This window comes from Hemiscyllium ocellatum, chromosome 29, assembly GCF_020745735.1.
Source record: "Hemiscyllium ocellatum isolate sHemOce1 chromosome 29, sHemOce1.pat.X.cur, whole genome shotgun sequence".
In the NCBI taxonomy this organism is placed as follows: domain Eukaryota; kingdom Metazoa; phylum Chordata; class Chondrichthyes; order Orectolobiformes; family Hemiscylliidae; genus Hemiscyllium; species Hemiscyllium ocellatum.
In genome coordinates, this window is record NC_083429.1 from 20,288,408 (window position 1) to 20,305,097 (window position 16,690).

Consider the following 16,690-nt stretch of genomic DNA (forward strand, 5'->3'; position numbering starts at 1 on the left):
CGTTGACCTGACAATCTCCATCAGAAGATGAGGGGAGCCATCTGAAAAATATTACTCCCTTCCTAAAGAGTTTGACTGCCATCATTCAATCTTCATGTCTCTCAAACTTCAAGCCAATCCTTGGCATGAAGAATACTCCAATGCTCTCAACTCACCCCCACATAGCAAACTCAACATCAGCCCAACTCACCCTGGCAGTGTGTTGGACAAAGCCCCTTCAGGAATTGACTATCAGAGTCTGTAATGTATTGTAACAAAAACACTTGATCGGAGACACAAGGAGACTAAGCTTGGACAATGTTATGTGTCATGAAGTATTCCCATAAGTATTAATATATTGCAGTAAAATCTATGTGTTTTGCAGCCTGCAGCTTTCAACAATCATTGAAACTTTGTAATGCAACATCACAATAACATATAGTCTAGCTCTCGTTTGGCAACACTGACCCTCCCTTGGGCACTGTGTAACTCTGCCTGATTCTTACTAATTCACTCAGGAGTTATCACTTTTACCCTAAGCTCTGGCCTGCGTTCGTGGCCACGTATAATGAACGAAACCTATTCATTACTGTTACTATGTAGACAATATTGCTCCTTCGGCCATTACTGTGGTAACTCTTCAGGGAAAAAGGATGGGAAATAAGACCAAGTGAGGCTTTTGGATTAGAGAGATGAAAAATGTGTAGATGATTCTGACAGTGGCACTGTGACATTTCACATGCTGGAGATTAGAGTCAAGATTAGAGTGGTGCTGGAAAAGCACAGCAGGTCAGGCAGCATCCAAGGAGCAGGAAAAATGACATTTCGGGCAGGAGCACTTCATCAGGAATGACACACTTACAGATTCCTGATGAAAAGCTCCTGCCCAAAACATCAATTTACCTGCTCCTTAGATGCTTCCTGACCTGCTGTGTTTTTCCAGCACTGCTGTACTCTTAACTATTTCACAGGCATGCCAAGGCAGCCTTGCTAACGAATATGATATTGGTGTTTCGCGAATCTGCTAGCCACACGAGCAGAATTCCAATCCCCAAAGGCACAAGAGCTCCCTCCCCTGAGAATATTGGAGCCTTCAAAGGTAATGATTTCCTCAGTGTGGGTTTGCTTCTCATCAGCATTGTGCATCCATTTATCCTGGAGGAAGATGAAGGGAAGGATGTTATCTGAGGAGTGCCAAGGGCACAGCAGATCTGTGGGAAGTTTGATCCTGAAACAATGGAAGAAGAGCTTTCAGCACTGTGCTTCCTGACAAAACTGGGAAGCCCCATCGCTTGCTGCCAAGTTAGCAAAGGCTTTGTCAAACTGCATTATGAAAGATAAATTGCTGAGGTTAATTGTGCTTAAAAAGGATGACAAGTGTGTTGGTGTGCAGGGTGGACCAGGAAGCAAAGGAAGGGTATCCAATGTGTTGGCCCCCATCCTGGTGAAGGTCTTATATTTCTTGGACATTGGTTGATAGTCACAGGGTGAGAAAGCTGGCACTCATTGATTTCATCCGGGTGGCACTGGAAATAGTCCTGGCAGGACACCCAGAGGTTTGTGCCTTGTTAATTCAATTTCTTCACGAAAAGCAGAAAGGTCTGAATGAGAGAAAAAAAAATGCTGTGTTCTTCTTCTGCATTTATGCCACACGCTGCTGCTTTGTTTGGTTACTGAGCTCTATTGATTCCTGCTGTAGGTCTTCTTGAAATAAAGGAGAAGAATTTGAGTGACGTATAGTGACATTCTATGAGAGGGTCAGCCATCAGTACTTCCTCACTGCTTCACTGATAACTCAACCTGTCATTTTAATGGTAGCATTCTGCAAAACTGCACTCAGTTTCTACTGAAATTATCCCAATTACAGTGTGAAGACTATACAAATGCCCCAGAAACTATAGTGCAAATACCACTCTGGATCACCAGTAGCTTCCATTCCATTTTCACTCTAAAGAACCTAATCCTCTGAATCGTTTCCATTCTGAAATCAAACCCCACCGAGTCCAAACTCCAACAGTAGCACTTTAAAAAGCAAAGGAAAAGACAAAGGCTTGGGCCGAGCACAATTCTGAAAAGCACTGGGCACCTGATGCTGTGATGTGGATAAACCAGTTGCCTTTCTTTTCCACAGCAACATCCAACCAAAGGCAATAGGATGGACAACCAGTCATTCTTTGTTCAGTTATACTGTGTGGATGCTGCTGGCAAGAGCAGCATTTATCGTCCTGGAGAAGGTGGTGGTAAGATGCTTTTAGTCCGTGTGGTGCAGGTACACCAATAATCCTGTTACAGACAGAATTCCAGGTTCTTCACCCAATCATGGTGCGGGCATGATGGAATGAACAAAAATAGAGAATGCTGGAGAAACTCAGCAGGTCTGGTATCATCTGTGTTGAGAAAATAGATTAACGTTTTGAATCCAATGTCCTTTCTTCAGAATGCTGTTGGAATGCTGGTATAGTTTCAAGCCAGCATGATGTGTGGTTTGGGAGGAACTTGAAGGTAATGGAAGGTGTTTGTTACCCTTGCTCTTCTAGGTAGTTTCGGTTGTGGGTTTGGCAGATAGTGTCAAAGGAACCTGAGTGAGTTACTGCAATGCCTTATGTCAGTGGTGCTCATTGGTTCACAATGCCTCTTTACATTTGTGCTGGAGGAAGTGAATGTTTAGCACAGTGAACGTATAAACAGGGTACTTTGTCCTGGACGGTGCCAAACTTCTTGAGTGTTGTTAGAGCTCCCAGCAGACAACAGCAAGTTATATTCCTAACTTGTGCCTTGTAAATATAAGACAGATTTTAGGAAGTTAGGGAGCATGTTACCCACATGTGAGTTAATTCCCTGTCCCTGACTTGTTCTTGTTGCTAAATATTACTTGATAGTTCAGGTACATTTCTGTTCAGTGGGAGACCCCCAGGAATTGTTGTGGGTGTTTCAAACTGGTGATTTGAATGTCAGATGAGATGTTTAAATTCTCTCTTGTTGATGATGGCTACTGGCTGGTATTTGTCTGGTGTGAGTGCTATGTCCCAATTATCAGCCCAAAATTAAATGTTGTCTAGGTTTTTGCATATGGGCACAGACATGAGAAGTCATGAACAGTGTCAAACATTGTGTATCCTTCAGAAACTATTCCCATTTCTGACATAATAATGGGGGGAAGGACATTGATGAAGTAGCTGAAGATTTTTGGAGCAAGGCCATTACTTTGAGGAACTCCTGTGACACTTTCACTGTCCTGGGAGTGAGATGACTGATCTCCAACAAATACACCTGTCTTCCTTTCTGCTAAGTATGACTCTAAGCAGTAGAGAGCTTTACCCCTTGGTTCCCATTCATTTCAATTTTGCTCAGTCTCCTTGATCTCACACTCAGTGAAATCTTGCCTTTGTATCAAGGGCAGTCACTCTCACCTCACCTCTGGAATCAAGCTCTTTTTGTCAATGTTGAGACAAATTGAGGTTTGCAACGCAGTGTACAGGCAGAGCTGGTTGACAAGTTCTGGTGGTGATAATTCTGCAGAGTATGTTAGTAAGCTCATTGTGTAATTATTAACATCCATCTGAACCAGCAGGACAGGCAGCTGGGCGTTGTCTTAATGACTGTTGTGAAACACGGAACTCTGTTTCTCCCGAGGGAAGAACACAGAGAGAAACAAAATCAAACAAATGAAATAATAATGAGAGTTAAAGGAGTTACAGATTATGGATGCAGATTCTAACTGCTTTGAAATCATAAATCACACAGTGTACAGAGAGGACATTCAGTTCATTGTATATATGCTAGCTCTTTGAAATAGCTCTCCAATTAGACACAGACCACCTGCTGTTTCCCCATAGCTCTTCAAGCTGTTCCTTTTCAAATATTTAACCAATTCTATCTTGAGTGACATGACTGAATCTGCTTTCACTACCTTTCAGCCATGCAACCCTGATTATAACAACTGGCTGCAACAAAGTAATGTCCCTCATCTACCTTTTGCCCATTATTATAAATCTGCGCCATTTTGTTACTGTTTGCTGGCCACTGGAAACTTCATTGTCAAAATCCTTCATTGTTTTGAGCATTTCCATTCACACTTTCCTCATCCTTCTATGCACTGAGGAAAATAATCCCAGTTCTCTAATCTCTCCGCATCACTCAATTTCATCATTCCCAACATTTCTGGTGGGACTGTTACCCAGTTGGAATTATTTAAGAGGAGGGGAATTATTATTATTCATAAGTCCATGAGAGAGGGACGTCACTTTTAAGGGCAGCAGTTTATATATATTCCTAACTGCCCTTGGTGGCGAGTACCATCCTGAGGCTGATTGAATGGTTTTTCAGGGGACTATTTTTAACGCAATTGCAACCCAAACTCTGGGTCAGATACGTGGACGACACCTTTGTAATCATTAAAAACACAGAAATAGAGAACACATACTGAATCATCAACGCCACACTCACAGGAATCTGATTCACTATAGAGGAAGAAAAGGACAACCAACTCCCATTCCTAGACGTGATGGTACAGAGAACACTGAACGGAGAATTCACCATGAAGGTATACAGGAAAGCCATACACACGGAACAAGTCCTGAACTATGAAAGCAACCACCCAAGACACACAAACGAAGTTGCATCAGGACATTATTCAAAAGGGCCACAACACACTGCAGCACACCAGAACTACAAAAAGAGGAAGAAGAACACCTATACAAGGTATTCACCAAAAACGGATACCCCCGCAATTTCATCAATTCATGCCTAAGGGAAAGACAACGAAATGAGGACATGCCACAATCCAAAGGACTGGCCACACTCCCATACATCAGGAGCATTTCTGAACTGACAGCCAGACTGCTGCGACCAATAGGACTCATAACAGCACACAAACCAACAGCCACTCTCAGACAACAACTCACCAGGACAAAGGACCCGATACCCAGCATGAGCAAAATCAATGTAGTGTACAAAATCCCATGCAAGGACTGCACAAAACACTACATAGGACAAACAGGAATACAGCTAACAACCCGCATCCATGAACACCAACTAGCCACGAAACGACACGACCAGCTATCCTTAGTAGCCATACACTCAGATGACAAACAACATGAATTCGATTGGGACAACACCACCATTATAGGGCAGGCCAAACAGAGAACAGCCAGGGAATTCCTAGAGGCATGGCACTCATCCACAAATTCTATCAACAGACACATCGACCTAGACCCTATATGCCGGCCTCTGCAACGGACAGCTACTGACAACCGGAAACGGCAGATTCAAACCACTATAAATGCCAACGGAATCAGCACAGAAGCGCTTCACAGGAGGCTCCCAAGCACTGAGGATGTCACCTAGAAAGGGGACGAAACGTTTGCAACAAAAACTCCCAGCTCGGCGAACAGAACCACAACAACAGCGCCATGACCCTGGCAGCTGCTGCCCTCCCCTCGTGAGCCATCTCCCCCAACAGTATCCAAAATGGTATAGCTGTTTTGGAGGGAGATGACCGCAGGGGACACCTGCACTGGCTTCCTACTCTTTTTCTGCCTTTTGGTCACTCATTCAGTTTCTCCCTCAGCAATTCTAACCTGCGGTGTGACCAGTTCACTAAACGTGCTATCCACAACCTTCTCAGCATCGCAGATGCTCCACAGTGAGTCCACCCACAGCTCCAGAGCCGTCATGTGGTCAAACAAGAGCTGCAACTGGACACACTTCTTGCAAGTGTAAGAGTCAGGAACACCAGCTACGTCACGGAACTCCCACATCAAGCAAGAGGCACAATCTACAGGTCTGAGGTTCTCTGTCATTGTAAGCTTAGCTTTATATCAACTAAAACCAAACAATGCACTTAAATATATGAAAAAGAAAGAAAAAGAAGAAAGGTAAGCATTTAAGCAGTTTCCTGACCTTCCTGGCACCCTTCTGGTCTCCACGTCACCTCCGCTGTGTCTCCCGCTGTTCCCAGACAGGGAGATATTAAGGAGGATATTCCTGGAATTACTTCCAGGAAAGTTATTCAGGTGGAACTGAGAAATAAGAAAGTGATGATCACCTTACTGGGATTGTATTATAGTCAGCGGAAAATTGAGAAACAAATTTGTAAGGAGATCTCAGTTAACTGTAAGAATAATAGGGTGGTTATTGTAGAAGGTTTTAACTTTCCAAACATAGACTGGGACTGCCATAGTATTAATGGTTTAGATGGAAAGGAATTTGTTAACTGTGTACAAAAAAAAATCTGTTTCATTATGTGGATGTTCCGACTGGAGAAGGTACAAAATTTACCTTGTCTTGGGAAATAAGGTAGGGCAGGTAACTGAGGTGTTAGTTGGGGAGCACTTTGGAGCCAGTGACCATAATTCTATTAGTTTCAAAATAGTGATGGACAAGGATAGACCAAATGTAAAAGTTGAAGTTCTAAATTGGAGGGAGCTTAATTTTGACATTATCAAGCAAGAACTTTCAAAAGCTGATTGGGGGCAGATGTTCACAGGTAAAGAGATGGCTAGAAAACGGGAAGCCTTCAGAAATGAGATAACGAGAGTCCAGAGAAAGAATAGTCCTGTTAGGGTGAAAGGAAATGCTGGTAGGTATAGGGAATGCTGGATGACTAAAGAAATTGAGATTTTGGTTAAGAAAAAGAGGGAATCATATGCAGGTCTAGACAGGACAGATCAAGTGAATCCTTAGTCAAGTATAAAGGCAGTAGGAGTATACTTAAGTGGGAAATCAGGAGGGGAAAAAGGAGACATGAGATAGCTTTGGCAAAAAGGGTTAAGGTGTATCCAAAGGGATTTTATAAATAAGGGCTAAAGGGTAACTTGAGAGAGAATAGGGCCCCTCAAAGATCGGCAAGGCGGCCTATGTGTGGAGCCACAGGAGATGGGGGAAATACTAAATCAGTATTTTGCCTCAGTGTTTACTGGGGAGAAGGACATGGAAGCTATAGAATGTGGGGAAATAGATGGTGACATCTTGAAAAAGGTCCATATTACACAGGAGGAGGTGCTGGATGTCTTAAAATGCATAAAAGTGGATAATTCCCCAGGATCTGATCGGGTGTACCTTAGAATTCTGTGGGAAGCTAGGGAACTGATTGCTGGGGTCCTTGCTGAGATATTTGTATCATCGATAGTCATAAGTGTGGTGCTGGAAGACTGGAGGTTGGTTAACATGGTGCCACCATTTAAGAAAGGTGGTAAATAACAGCCAGACCGGTGAGCCTGACGTTGGTGTTGGGAAGCTGTTGGAGGAAATCCTGAGGGACAGGATTTACATGTTTTGGAAAGGCAAGGAATGATTAGGGATAGTCTGCAGGTTTTGCGTGTGGGAAATCATGTTTCATGAACTTGATTGAGTTTTTTGAAGAAGTAACAAAGAGGATTGATGAGGGTAGTGCGGTAGACGTGATCAGTATGGACGTCAGTAAGGTGTTCAAAAAGATTCTTCATCGGAGACTGGTTAGCAAGGTTAGATCTCATGGAATGGAGGGAGAACTAGCCATTTAGATACAGAACTGGCTTGAAGTTAGAAGACAGAGAGTGGTGATAGAGAGTTGTTTCTCAGATTGAAGGCCTGTGACCAGCGGAGTGCCACAAGGATCGGCGCTGGGTCCACTACTTTTCATCATTTATATAAATGATTTGAATGTGAACATAGTAGATATAGTTTGTAAGTTTGCAGATGACACCAAAATTGGAGGAGTAGTGGACGGCAATGAAGGTTACCTCAGAGTACAACGGGATCTTGATCAGATGGGCCAATGGGCTAAGAAGTGGTTGATAAAGTTTAATTTAGATAAATGTGAAGTGCTGCATTTTGGAAAAACAAATCAGGGCAGGACTTATACATTTAATGGTAAGGTCCTAGGGAGTGTTGCTGAAGAAAGAGACCTTGGAGTGCAGGTTCATAGCTCCTTGAAAGTGGGGTCGCAGGTAGATAGAATAGTGATGAAGGCATTTGAAATGCTTTCCTTTATTAGTCAGAGTATTGAGTACAGGAGTTGGGAGGTCATGTTGCAGCTGTACAGAACATTGTTTTTGTCACTTTTGGAATATTGCATGCAATTTTGGTCTCCTTCCTATCAGAAGGATGTTGTGAAGCTTGAAAGGATTCAGAAAAGATTTACAAGGATGTTGCCAGGTTTGGAGGATTTGAGCTATAGGGAGAGGTTAAAGGCTGCTCCCTGGAGCATTGGAGGCTGAGGGGTGACCTTACAGAGGTTTATAAAATCATGTGAGGCATGGATAGGATAAATAGACAAAGTCTTTTCCCTGGGCTGGAGGAGTCATGGACTAGAGGGCATAGGTTTAGGACGAGAGGAGAAAGATATAAATTGGACCCAAGGGGCAACCTTTTCACACAGAGGGTGGTGCCTGGATGGAATGAGCTGTTGCTGGAGGCTGGTACAATCACAGCATTGAAAACGATGGGTATATGAATAGAAGAAGTTTAGAGGAAAATGGGCCAAGTGCTAGCAAATGGGACTAGATTAGTTTAGGATATCTGGTTAACATGGACTGAAGAATCTGTTTCCATGCTGTACATCTTAAATGATACTATATAGAAGGAGGCTATTTGGCCCATCTTGTTCATGCTGTGTGTAGGTGTACCTTGTAAATCCTTTGCTGATCTCAGCAAGACATCCGCGTCCTTCTCAGGATGAACTTTCATTTATATCATGCCTCTCATAAACTTTGAATGTCCTTAATTGTGTTCCAGTAAATTAACTTGCAGGTAGATAGGACAGTGAATAAGATGTTTGGTACTCTTGCCTTGATTGGTCAGTGAGTTGAGTATAGGTGTTGGGAGGTCATGCTGTGGCTGTACAGAACATTGATTAGGCCATTATTGAAGTATTGTGTGTAATTCTGGTCTCCCTGCTAAATGAAGGATGTTTTGAAACTTGAAAGGTTCAGAGAAGATTTACAAGGATGTTGCCAGAGTTAGAGGGTTTGAGCTGTAGAGCGAGGCTGAATAGATTGGGGCCATTTTCCCTGGAGCGTCGGAGGCTGAGGGGCAACCTTATAGAGTTTACAGAATCGTGAGGGGCATGGATCGGGTGAATAGACAAGGTCTTTTCTCCAGGGTGGGCAAGTCCAGAACTAGAGGGCATAGGTTTAGGGTGAGAGAGGAAAAATTTAAAAGGGATCTAAGAGGCAACTTTTTCATGTGGAGAGTGGTGTGTGTATGGAATGAGTTGATAGAGGAAGTGGTGGAAGCTGGTACAATTACAACATTTAAAAGGCATCTGAATCGGTATATGAATAGAAATGGTTTTGGGGGATATAGGCAAAGTGCTGGCAAATGGGACTAGATTATGTTAAGATATCTGGTCCATATGGACACTTTGGACCAAGGGGTCTATTTCCGTGCTGTACATCTCTGTGACTCTATGACTAACTCCTTTGCAAACATCAACATTGCAATTTTGGAAACACATCAGTTAACTATGCAGAGCAAGTTCCCAGGAGTAATGTAAATAACCAGATCACTTGGTTTAATGTCGATTGAGAGAAAAACAGAGATCTTTGCAATGTAGGTCCTATAATATATGCTAAAGCTTCCATACACAGACTCTAAGACAAAAACAGAAGTGATTGAAATTGCAAGAACAAGAAGAACTCTTAAAAGGTAATCCCTGCAATGTGGAAGCAGGCCATTTGGCCTATTGAGTCCATACTATACCATCTCACCCTCTGAAGAGCATTCCACTCTCTTACCCTATCCCTGTAACCCTGAATTTCCCATGGCTATCTCACCTAGTCTGTACATCCCGTGACACTTTGGGCAATTTAGCATGCTGATCCACCTAACCTGCACATCTTTGGACTGTGGGAGGAAACTGGAGCAGCTAGAGGAAACCCACACAGACACAGGCAGAATGCTCAAACTCTGTACAGACAGTTGCCTGAGGGTAGAATCAAATCTGAGTCTCTGGCACTGTGAGGCAACAATGCTAACCACTGAAGCACCATGCCAAAATGTCATGCCAAAATCCAATTTGGCCATTTAATCAGAGCTGAAAAGCTATAAAGATCTCTTTTTGAAGACAAAGTGGAGGGGAGCAGAATGGGGAGTTGACCCAAGCATAGTTGGATAATAGATGTCACAGAGTGGTTGTAAATGAGTGCCAGTGGATGTAAGAGTATGCTGTGGAAAGCTGTGAGAGGTCTCAGCACAAACTGCAACAGGATTCTGAGTTGAAATGCATTATTTTTGGAAGTACTCAACTCTCTATTATTCTTGAGTGCTTTGCAGTCAGCCATTAGGTGCCCTCTGATTACACTTGATCTCCTGGTTTTAGATAATCCAACAACATTTCTCTGCAGGAGCAAGGAGAGTTGATTTTTAACAACGGGATGTGGCCAGTTGTCACAGAGTTATGGGTGAATCAGTGATTATAAAGGAATCATTGTACCAGTAAGGTGCTTAAGTACAGAAATAAATCTTGATTTCCAGACATATTGAATCCTTTAATTATTCTTTACAACCAAGGAGCTTGGAAATCTATCCAGGATTATTACTTGGGCACTTAATTAAATGCTTTTCAAGACAATTGCCTATTTGTCTGAAGCCTGGACTTCAAAAGCCTGCACCTTATGCTTCTTGAACAGCAGGGACAATAGATAGTTAAAAGTGCCTTGTGACACACTGAGCAGTGAAGACCAGCCTAGACGCCATACAAATAAAGCCACAGAGCTTTCTGGTTTTTTTTACATTTCTGCCTACGTGGTGACAGTGTGGATGCCTTTATACAACCAACTCTGATATTTTTCTCTAAATCAACCCCATTGGGTATGTTATAACACATGTCATGTAACTGGCACTCCTGGCGCAGAGGCAGGACACTACCACTGAACCCCAAGAGTCCTAACAACCATCTCTGACCAACTCAGTAATTAATGACTTCATTAGTGAATGAATCATCTGGGATCTGTGAGGGGATCATGACTGAAAACAAATTGAGAAGAACGTTTGGGAAACCCGTGCTGACAAAAACTGAGCAAACATCAACGTATGGGGAATGGTTCCATAAACATTTAGTTAAATAATGAACCAGCTCTTGCTTGAAAGCCTGTGGTTGTTATTTAGCTAGGACTGCAGCAAAAGAATTACTGTATTCTTCGAACTGCCATTCCATGATCAGATGCTAACTAAAGCCTGACAGTCAATTCTGGTGAAAGAAAACCGAAAGAACGTGAATACTGTAAATCAGAAACAAAAACAGAAATTGCTGGAAAAGTTCAGCGGGTCTGGCAGCACCTGTGCAGAGAAATTAGCTCTGAATTCTCTCCACAGACGCTGCCAGACCTGCTGAACTTTTCCAGCAATTTGTGTTTGTGTAGCCAATTCTGATGACCCAGAGAAGCAGTACAAATTGGCACCAATGAACAAAAGACTTCTGTCAATGTCATATCTAGTGCTGCTTGCTTATACTGTCTCACAGAAAATAAATTTACCTTCGTCCACCCCACTGACCTTTGTGGGGGGTATTGTTGAACTACAATTTTTGGCTACACAACTATGACTGCGGGTCTAAATAATGTGTAATAATTGAGGACCTTTGAGACAGCTTTGAGAGAAAGGATGAGATACTTTAACTGAAACTTTTCTTTAGGGATTAAAAATTTAGCTGTAACCAACAGGAAAACTGGTAGTCAACCTCTTTTCTGGCCTGAAGCATGGGAAGCTAAACCTTCTCTGATTGTAATTAACTGGAGCGTTGGCCTGCGGCAGCGCCATGCAAGGTGGGAGAGGTTTGGGTATTGTCATCCGTTTTTGAGCCAATGTCAGCTCCACTGTTGCAATAAGGTTTCAGCTGGAGGGCAGGCATTCCCAATACATCCAGCCACAACGTGCCTTTTATAAACCTTTCAGACTATTCTAACTTTAGCTGTTAATTAAAGTCAGACAGTGTCGTGGATGGAACATTTTACGCATTGCAACAACATGATTAATTTGTTTCTAATTTTTCTTTCTCAATTTATCTATTTTTTGCCTTTTCTTAAGAAAGGTCTTACATTTCTCTCATTCTTTGGCACATTTCCAAATACATTTCCTATCTCCTCCCCAATTTCCATTGAGTTCTGGGATCTCAGGAGTCCCAGGATTTTGACTGAGTGACATTGAAGGAACCATGATATACGTCCATGTCAGGAAGGCACGTGACGTTGAGAGGAATTGGGAGCTCCCATGTATCTTGTCTTTGGTGGTAGAGGTTGCAGGGTTGGGAGGTGCTGTCACAGAAGACTTGGCTGATTGCTGCTGTTCATCCTGTAGAAAAAAAAAACACACTACAACCAAAAGTGAGTAGAGATAGTGAGGACCGCAGACACTAGAAGTCAGCATCAATAAAATGCAGGACTGGAAAGGCACATCAGGTCATGCAGTGTCTAAGGAGTGGGAAAGTCAACGTTTCAGGTTAGGACCCTTCATCAGGACTGGGGAGAGGGAAGGGGGCTGAGAAAGAGCTACAGAGAGAGGGGTGGGGCTGGGGGAAAGGTAGATGCGATGGTAGTCTGCTGTGCCTTTCCAGCCCCACATTATCAATGGTAATGAGTGGTGCTGGACAGTGCAATAGAAAGTAATCGGGCCTGTGATACTGTGTTCTCTTTGAACATTCATCAGCAGTAAAGCTACTGATTTTCTCGAAAATATAAAATAACTTTCTTTCCAAGAATATTCCTTATGAATTCTTAATTTTTAGTGCTTCACCGGAGACTTGCACTGATGATGTTACCTTGTCTTGTTGACGAAACATCTGAAAACAAATCTTCCAGCTCAGCGAACTAACGTACAGACTTAATTCTTAAATCTGTATGAAGGTACTTGCTAATGCCCCCTCCTATTGATCATCAAGTTTTTTTTTCACCTCAAATAGTCTTCATTCGCATTTCTGTACAATTTGGTGAAAGATAAGGGAATAATTATTCAGTATCTTCTTCCAGGATGAGGAGGTAATGAGAGCAAAACATACAGGTTTCCAGAGAGGACAGCTATACACTCAGGGAATTAACAGACAGGCATTCAGCGAATGGGTAGGCATATACTCAGGGAATGGACAGACTCTGAAGGGAATACCAACTGTTTAAGCTCATAATTGAACAGAGTATCGAACTCTCCCCACACACAATTGAGTCTTAACAAAGCTGATAGCTGTTCAACGTCCTCAGATGGACTCACAGTTATTCATTGTAGCTTCCCCCCAGGGTATTATAAGCCATACTAATCTGCATAAATGGGATTTCATCTCATTATTGGAACCCATGTTGATGTAAAGAGCCCTCAGTCTTTGAAAACATTGTGATCCTTGTGTTTTCATGGCAGTATCTGTCTGATGTGTATTATCCTTATCTCAGCTACTTTGAGAAAGCACCTCCTGTTGTTGTGCAGTATTCCCTGTAGTCGCCAAACGCAGGAGAAATTTTCCAAAAGAGGTTGAACAAGCTTTGATAAAAGTCCCTGGGAATCTTGAGCCCTCCAGCTATAGGTCTAATACTTTTTTTTATTTCTCACTGGTCAAACTGTGAGAATATCAATAATCACCTGTATGTTTGATCTCAGCTCAGTGTCTTGTTCTTTTCCACAAAAAAGATTTGGAAGATTATAGGGCATGGTGACAATACAATGACAGGTATCGGTTGGAACTTGAAACCAAGCCCCAAATTTTCATGATAAGCAATTGTTCTGTCAAAGTATAATCATATACTTTAAGCATGATACAATCAAGGACTGTCAAATAATTAATCTCTTGTGCACATCAACATGTCAATTATCACTTGATTTGTTTGGACTTGTCTTCAGTTCTATTGTGCTTCAGGTTATCATTAACATTTGCCAGTTTGTGCTTTAATTACTGATTTATGAGTTGACAGATGAGTTTTGATGCTTAATGTTAGGCCTTTGATCATAAGATTCAATATCTCAAGGCTACTGCAGTGAGCTACTGTAGAAATGACTTTGAAATAGATTTCTACAGATGCCTTAGAATTTGAAATGACAAGTTCACGCTGTTCCTTATTTTCACTTGCTTTTGATAGGGTTATTAACATATTGTACTCTCGTCTTGACACAGAAAAATCTCACCTAATTATTGTTTAGGTGTTCTCTTTAAGTCATGTACCACAGCATCTTATTTCAGTGAAAGGACAAAGGAGATTCACACTGTATGATTTGCATTAATTGCAAGTGCTAATATTGTGGGAGACAAAGTAAGCATCGATTCCTTACACTTCCTCACCATATCGAATAAAAGGAATGAAAGGACGGAAGGGAGACTTACTCAGTGCTACTGCTCCCTCACTAACTTGAACAATCTGTGCTCATGCCAGACCCCTTCCATTTCCCTTGTTCTGTTTGTCCTGATTCACTTCCTGTTCAAATGATGGACAAAGTTAAAAATCACACAACATCTGGTCCAACACCAGCTCCTCCACATCATAAAGCTCTGGTTAGGCCCCATTTGGAGTACTGTGTCCAGTTTTGGTCCCCACACCTCAGGAAGGACATACTGGCACTAGAACGTGTCCAATGAAGATTCACACATGATCCCTGGAATGGTTGGTCTAACATATGAGGAATGGCTGAGGATCCTGGGATTGTATTCATTGGAGTTTAGAAGATTAAGGGGAGACTTAATAGAAACTTACAAGATAATTCATGGCTTGGAAAGGGTGGACGCTAGGAAATTTTTTCTGTTAGGCAAAGAGACTAGGACCCGTGGACACAGCCTTAAAATTAGAGGGGGTCAATTCAAAACAGAAATACGGAGATATTTCTTCAGACAGAGAATGGTGGACCTGTGGAATTCATTGCCGCAGAGTGCAGTGGAGGCCGGGACGCTAAATGTTTTCAAGGCAGAGATCGATAGATTCTTGTTGTCTCGAGGAATTAAGGGCTACGGGGAGAGTGTGGGTAAGTGAAGTTGAAGTGCCCATCAGCCATGGTTGAATGACGGGGTGGACTCGATGGTCCGAATGGCCTTGCTTCCACTCCTATGTCTTATGGTCTTATGGTCTTATATTCAAACGATAGTCACTTCCTCATTCGCTGCTGTGACAAGTGAGCATTCCATTGAAAAATGTAGTTCATTGCTGACAATTGGACACTACATACAGTATGTAACCACTGTATAAAACTGCCCTTCTCCTCCTGCTTTTCTCCTTGATACTTGTTATGCTTCTGAATTTGGAATCATTGCCAAACTTTAACATTGTTCCTCTTGCATTAGTGTTCATGTTGTTTCTGAAAATGGAAATAAAAAGAGAAGTTGGGAGTTGGAAGGTCATATTGTGGTTGTACAGGACATTGGTTTGGCCACTTTTGAAATATTGCGTGCAATTCTGGTCTCCTTCCTAACGGAAGGTTACAGAAAAGATTGACAAGGATGTTGACAATGTTGGAGATTTGAGCAATAGGGAGAGATTGATTGGCTGAGGCTGTTTTCCCTGGAGTGTTGGAGGCTGAGGGACAACCTTATCGAGGTTTATAAAATCATGAGGGACATGGATAGGGTAAATAGACAAGGTCTCTATCCCTGGGGTCAGGCAGAACAAGAAGGCATAGGTTTAGGGTGAGAGGGGAAAGATATAAAAGAGACCTAAGGGGTAACGTTTTCACACAGAGTGTGGTATGTGTATGGAATGAGCTGTTGAGGAAGTGGTGGAGGCTAACACAATTGCAAAATTTAAAAGGCATCTGGACGGGTATATGAATACCCATTTTTAGAGGGATATGGGCCGGGTGCTGGCAGGTAGGATTAGATTGTTTTGGGATATCTGGTCAGCATGGATGGGTTGGACTGAAGGGCCTGTTTCCCTGCTGAACATCTCAATGACTCTATGACTCTAAATGGATATGCCAACCCAATGAAAGAAAGTCAATATCCTGAAACATTAATTCTATTTCTCTCCACAATGCTGCCTGACCTGTTGGGTTTTCCAGCATTTTGTTTTAAGTTAAGAATGAGAGATCTGGTTAAAGAATCATGTATATTAAAAAAAAGACTTGCATTTACATAATGCTTGGCATGACTACCAGATGTCTCAAAGCGCTTTATAGCAAATGAAATATTTCTTGTCGTCAACTCACTATCATAATATAGAAAACACAACAGACAATTTAGACTCAACAAACTCCCACAAAGAGCAGCATAATTATGTTCTGACAAGCCATGTTTTGTGAAGTTGATTAAGAATAAATATTTGCTAGCACACCAGGGATAACTCCCCTGTGTTTTCTACAAAATAGCACCATGAGACTCCATCCCTCACCACATTAGGAGACAATTTAATCTGTCATCTATAGCACTGTGGCGTTGGCAGTGCACCATTCCCTCAGTACTGCATTCGAGAGTCGGGCCTGAATTATGGGCTGAAACAGAGTGGATCGTGAACCTGATGCTTTGAGACTCAGAAGTGAATGCAACCAACAGAGTTATATCTGATTCATGCAGTAATGTTTATGGAATCTAGTTCAACCGGTATTGAATATAGACTCTCTGAAGGGTTAATATGAAGACTCCTGGAGTTTGTTCTGTGACACTTTACACTCTAGGGAAACTTACCGTACACTGATGGTCATCTTTACTGTCCATCTAATGTCTCCTGTACAGCAGACAAATGTCAAAGGTGTTACTGACATCATGATCTTATTTTCTTAGATGTGTGTGCTCTACAAAGTGCCTAGAGGTGACAGAGACCTTCTGGGTGCAGAC

At 42.2% G+C, this 16,690-nt stretch overlaps 1 protein-coding gene across 1 annotated transcript in view; it reads left to right on the forward strand.

Moving 5' to 3' along the window:
* Window positions 1-978: 978 nt before the first annotated feature.
* The window catches only part of kirrel3a (kirre like nephrin family adhesion molecule 3a), a 366,352-nt gene continuing 350,640 nt past the window's right edge, over window positions 979-16,690 (forward strand). The window contains exon 1 of the mRNA XM_060846727.1: window positions 979-1,078. Within this exon, the coding sequence (XP_060702710.1) occupies window positions 979-1,078 (100 nt within the window). The remainder of the gene's footprint in view (window positions 1,079-16,690) is intronic.